The sequence below is a fragment of the Cibotium barometz genome, chromosome 57, assembly GCF_041138505.1.
Source record: "Cibotium barometz isolate CiBa-2024 chromosome 57, ASM4113850v1, whole genome shotgun sequence".
Lineage (NCBI taxonomy): Eukaryota > Viridiplantae > Streptophyta > Polypodiopsida > Cyatheales > Cibotiaceae > Cibotium > Cibotium barometz.
Genome location: NC_141102.1, coordinates 9,128,911 through 9,134,906, shown reverse-complemented (window position 1 = coordinate 9,134,906; position 5,996 = coordinate 9,128,911). Strand labels below are relative to the sequence as shown.

General features: G+C 42.7%; 1 protein-coding gene across 2 annotated transcripts; it reads left to right on the top strand.

Annotated features, from left to right (window-relative positions):
- Positions 1–3,151: 3,151 nt before the first annotated feature.
- On the top strand, positions 3,152–5,783 carry LOC147606393 (uncharacterized). Of its 2 annotated transcripts, XM_086791982.1 has the most exons (4): positions 3,152–3,288; positions 3,509–3,898; positions 4,513–4,728; positions 5,373–5,783. In XM_086791982.1, exons 2-4 carry the CDS (start codon positions 3,590–3,592, stop codon positions 5,457–5,459), a joined length of 612 nt encoding a protein of 203 aa, XP_086648108.1. In that variant the 5' UTR covers positions 3,152–3,288; positions 3,509–3,589; the 3' UTR covers positions 5,460–5,783. The 2 variants fall into 2 exon arrangements, with proteins under 2 accessions (XP_086648108.1, XP_086648109.1); XM_086791983.1 differs by lacking the exon at positions 3,152–3,288 and having other exon boundaries at positions 3,449–3,898.
- The last annotated feature ends 213 nt before the right edge of the window (positions 5,784–5,996 follow it).

Below are 5,996 nucleotides of genomic sequence, written 5' to 3'. Positions count from 1 at the left end.
AAAATGTTGTTGACCATGAGAAGCATGTGCGCAAAGTTTTGGAGACCCTTAGGTTCCCCTCAAGAAGCACTAACTTTTTGATAAAAAAGAGTAAGTGTACCTTGTTTACTGATAGTATTGAATATTTTAGAGTTCATAGTGTCAAAGGATGGAATTTTAGCTGACTCGACAAAGGTGCAAGTTGTTATTGATTAGCTAAAGCCAAAGACAATAAAGGAAGTTAGGGGATTTTTAGGCTTAATAATCCCTTAACTTCACTTCTCAAGAAGGATATTCCATTTTGAAGGAGCCCTATATGTGCCAAAGTGCCTTTGATAAATTGAAGGTTGTGTTGGTAACAAATCCTATTTTGAAACTACTAGAATTTGGCAAGCCTTTTGAAGTTATCACTAATGCCAGTGGATTCGCTATTGTTGGAATCCTAATGCAAGAGGGATGCCCCATAGCCTATGAATACTAAAAGTTGAGGACACAAGGCATTATCTTCTTGGGTAGAAATTCACCTTTGTTAACTGATCATAAGAGCTTAAAATGGATCTTCACTTAGAGTGATCTAAATATGAGGCAATTTAAGAAGATAGATGCAGACTCTTCAAGAGTTTGACTTTGAGATTAAGTGTAGATCAAGGAAGGAGAAACTGGTCGAATAGACCAGCAAAGGGGCAGTGGCCTTGTATGTCCACTTCGTCATCATGTCTTACGTTGGCATTTTCTTGTATACAATCCTCTATAAGAGCAAGTTGATATGAGAGGCTTTGGAGCTCTTCCACACCGTCCGAGAGTGGCTTCTCCATGCTATTGGTGGGTCTCTAGTACCCCATTTGGTAGGGAGTTAATGAGCCAGCCACCTATCTTTATCATTTGTAAGGCATTCGAATGGTGGGCTTGAGCTGAATGAGAACCTTACCTTGTCTCACGATCCAATTGAGCCATCGTTAAACTCATACAAGACATTGGCCTTGTATGTCCACTTCGTCTCATCATGTCTCACGTTGGCATTTTCTTGCCTCCACAAGAGTAGGTTGACCTGAGAGGCTTTGGAGCTCTTCCACACCTTCCGAGAGTGGCTTCTCCATGCTATTGGTGGGTCTCTAGTACCCCATTTGGTGGGGAGTTAATGAGCCAACCACCTATCTTTATCATTTTTAAGGCATTCGGATGGTGGGCTTGAACTGAATGAGAACCTTACCTTGTCTCATGATCCAATTAAGCCACTGTTAAGAAACTCATGGATCTAAGCATGGCTATGGTGGCTCAAAGATAATCACAGCCATAATGATGAGATTAAAGACTTGATTAAAAGGTAATTAAGCTAGTGATCAAGCACTATAATGGGACCATAAGATAGACACAAAACCACACAAAATCTCACATTAATCATCCACTCAAATGAGCCAAGAGTACATCTTTTTATAGCTCTCATGGTGCTCCCAACTCACAAGATGTGTGCACCAAACCTTCCTTGTGCTCCATGGCCGAGAAGACTGTAGGGAGGGATTCCACTGCGTAGAGATGTTGTGCGTTTCTCTTGTGTGTTGTTTGCCACCACGAAGAGTTGCTTAAATGATTGTTGGCTTCTTCTCTGCTATGCTAGTTGCAACATGTGAAGCTCTCTCTAGAGATAGAAAGTAAACCTGCTTTGACAATGCTACGTGGAGCTCTGCTCACACAGCTTGTACCGATAGCAACACAGAGGTGTGTGTTGCCTGCTCTACTGCGGCTTGTTGCTCTTCCCTTGTTGGTCATGATGCTCTGTGTGTTGCCTGCTACTTGGTTTGCTAGCTAGCTACGATGAGTCTACAATGTATTTCTTGGCCTAGCTCTCAGAGATGCACAAATGTGTGCTTGTTTAAAGCTCTCAATACTCTCCTAAAGGGGATGTGGTGGATGACTACTATTTGAAGCTCTAAATGACAAGTACAAAGCTTGTTACAAAGAGAATAGAAGAGATAAACTACTTGATCAGGTTGAGAATGCTCCTAACCATAGCCTATGCACCACCATAGCTCTTATACCATGTTAAGAAACTCATGGATCTAAGCATGGCTATGGTGGCTCAAAGATAATCACAACCATAATGATGCGATTAACAACTTGATTAAAAGGTAATAAAGCTAGTGATTAAGTACTATAATGGGAGCATAAGATAGACACAAAACCACACATAATCTCACATTAATCATCCACTCTAATGAGCCAAGAGTATATCTTTTTATAGCTCTCATCGTGCTCCCAACTCACAAAATGTGTACACCCTAGTGCCAACCATGTGTTCATAAATGCTCACACTACATGTGCCTCCTTGCACGTTCCACATGCTACCTTTTGACCTTTGACTTCACCTTTTACAAATGACCATACAAATCAACCTTTGCCAATGTACCCTTAGTCTATCCTTTTCTAATGTGCAAACTTTTTCTCTTGCTCATGTGACTCACTCCCTACCTTCCTTATGCTCTATGGCACCACATTTCTCAACAGCCACCACCTTTCGATCATACTTGTTGATGAGGTGGGCCAATAGACCACCTCCTCTAGGATATCTTGTAGGAACCTTTGTTCGTTCATGACAGAGACCATATGTTTATGTGATTGTAGTGATGTCCTTCGAGTCTGGTTAGCCATTTTGAGACTAAGCCAATGGCTTTGACTTGGAGCTTTGGATCCCCAATCCACCCCATTCCTGTGTGGCAGCTTCCCCATTGCCACCCTTGCCACAAGAAGTCTCTAAGAATTCTGTCCACCTTTACCTCATTGGGTTTTTCCAAGCACACATATGGTAGGTATATAGACTACTATGGCTGAGAGCACATGCAGGTGTTCCAATAGCCGCTAGAGAGGTTGCTCGAGCGAAACATAGGAGAGATTGCTCGTGTTGGTGAACTTTTGGCGGCGTACACGTGTGGGGAGGCCACTGGAGGCTGTGAAATGCAAGGGTGAACTTGGTGACATAACCAACAATCGAGGGTTGGGAATAGCGAGCAAGAATCTCAATTACACATCATCAAGACGTTGGAAGTCGTCTCAGTGTTCTTTTATGTGCACGGGGTATGGCCATGTGCATCACATCATGTGAAAGGGTCCATGGGTGGCAGACAATGAGGTGTCAATATGCATTTGTAGGCAGAAGAACCTCATCCCTTGCAAAAGAAATGATTCGTTGGAGGAAACCTTGTCATCGTCTTTTCGGCTTCCTAGGTAGCCTACCACTCCAAAACGATGGGCGCGCTCCCTGCTTATCATTTACAACCACCATGGAACCCTTTGCTTCCAAGCGTTCTTAAGGAGGTTGGTCAGCAACCCAGCTCTCTTTCCCTCATCTTGCACTCGTTTTGCATCATTTCTCTGCTCTTCGCATCCAATCCACTCTGTTTTCCATCGCTATTTGCCCTTTTTATTCCATTTTTTGGGCCCCCAATCCATGCTTTTTCTGCATTTCTCTTTGCCTTTCTGTGATCGCCATAACCGATTTTGGCAGAAACTTTGCCTCTTTATTGTACTTGTGCAGGTCCCAAGGTTGGTTTGTCCAGCGACATAGCCGACTAAGGCGCAGAGAGAGAGAGAGAGTTCAGAAAAAGCCTACCATAGGATGTCTTCTGGCAAAGAAGGAAAAGAGGGCAAGGAGGGCGCCGTAGCCAAAGCTGCAGGCATAGCTGTGGCCACTGGGGTAGCCTGGGGCATCTTCAGATTCGTGAAGGCTAGAAAGGAAGAGGATGCTCTCATCCAAGAGTACTATGGAGATCGCGAGGACTTCACAATCCCTGATGCAGACAAGAACGGTGAAGAAATTGACGATGTCTATGTTGAAGAAGTAGAAGAAGTAGAAATTGTGAAGATCCCTCCTCCCCCTGCCCCCACCATCGGTCCCCATCTCGAAGAGCTCAAGACCGAAATCAGGGTTTATATCCTCTCTAACTCTTCCTCTTTTCTTGGCTATGGAAGTCTCTGTGCTTGCCTTTGCATGTTTCTCAGGGAAACCCTAATGGCTTCTTGTAAAACCCTTTCCTGTGGAACCCTACTGTCATCCTCCAAAAACCTTATAATTCTCTGGAAAAGCTTAAATTTCATTGTTTAAGACCCTACTCCATTCTGTGAAGCCCTAATCAATGTTCGTAAAGGTACAATCCAAGCATGAATTTCATTGTTTAACGCCCTACTCCCATTCTGTGAAGCCTTAATCAATGTCTGCAAAGGCTCAATCGAAAGCCTAGCTTAGCACATCGTAATACTTTTCTGTAATAACTTTGCAAACCTACAGAATAAGTGGTAACCCCAATTTGGCACAATTCTGTGGAGCCCTTATGAGTACCTTATTTATGCATATATCATTCAAACCCTAATTGAAATATGGTACATTGTTGTGGAAACCCTAGTTTTACTCAGCTACTGAAGGCCTTATGTGAAAATTCACTTGTAACAACTATCCCAGGAAACCGTGGTTGAGATTTTAACCAGAACATCAGCAAATTTTTTATCAAAACCTTAATTTCCTTCATGTTGTGTGATTTGCAGGAGGAGATCAAAGTGATAGAAGAGGTCAAAGCCCGTGAGCCCAAGCCTGAGGTTGAAGAGAAGCCATGGTTTCTCTGCTTCTTCAACCCTCAGAAGCAGAGAGAAAGCAAACCCAAGATGAAAGATAGCAAGATCTTCGAAGTTAAAGTACCCAAGAGTGGAACTTATGAAATCAAGAGAGGCGATACTCTCTGGGCCATCTCAGGAAAATATGGTGTGAGTAGTAATACTATGCATCTTTATCTCTTTCTATTTGTTTTAGTAGTTCATTTTCTGCGTCACTCTGTGTTCGAAGCATGTCAAGTGTAGGTTTATCATGAATAGGGCAACATAATGAATCATTTGAAATATAATCTGTCTCTATACATACATACAAATGCGCATGTGCATGTGCATTTATGTGTGTGTGTATGTTTGCGTGCGTGCATGTGTGTGTGTCGTTAAGCTGTAGTGTAATGGAGCAGCTTTTTCGGAGAAATAGTGTGAGCTGAGCATGCTGAGAAAGGGAGCACATAGTAAGGTACATTGTCATTATGTTACCCAGCCAGCAGAACGTTTTTCATGCCTCTCATTTAAGGGGGGTGATTCGCTCATTTGGAGCATCAATCTGTGTGCTAAGCATGCTTAGCAAGGGGAATGTTTAGCATATGTTTATGCTCAAAAAGGCACGTTAGGATGTGAACTTGTAATGTATTTCAGCATCCTCAATTTCCATCCCTGCATAGTGTGAAATACGTGATTATACTTATCTTGGCTCCTGTGTCACAGTCTTAGCTAGCTAACACTCGAACTCATCTTAACAAGAGTATTTTCTCTCACTTTGATACATAACTCATTCTGGTATGTGCTTTAAAATGCAGGTATCTCTGGAGTCTCTGAAAGCTGCCAACGGCTTATATGGGGATCGTATCTATGCGGGAGACAAGCTTGTCATACCTCCAGAATGATGGACAGATCTTGCAGGCTGTAGAGTTATTTCTTTGATTGGATGGATGTACTGCGGCATTGCAAGATGTGGGTTGTATGAATATCTCTGCTTTGTGTAATAAGCTATTGGCCAATATGTGTTGGGTGTTATGAAAGGGGTCAAGGAGTTTTGAATGTTTAAAGTTTGGTCGGTTTTGTAAGAGGGAAAAAAAGTTGAAACACCGGTGTTGTGCCCAAAATGATGGGCAGCCAGCTCCAGTGACACGGATGGGTACACTTATCAACAGCCAAATCATACTTTAGTGCATTTTTAATCCGAGGTGTTGCATTTTTGGATTTGGCAATCTGGCTCTCTCGGATCATAGCTGTCCACCCACGATTGTCTCACGATTGTGGGTGGAGCTGTGCAAAGTGGGTGTCTCTACCACTGGGAAGGAAGGGTTTGCATTCTCTTTTTGTTGGTCCACCTTGCATTACCCTCTCATTTTTGAGGGCTCTATATTTTGTCAGAGTCCGTACAAAGTTAGTTCCATCCACTGCCAAACTTTAAATACTTT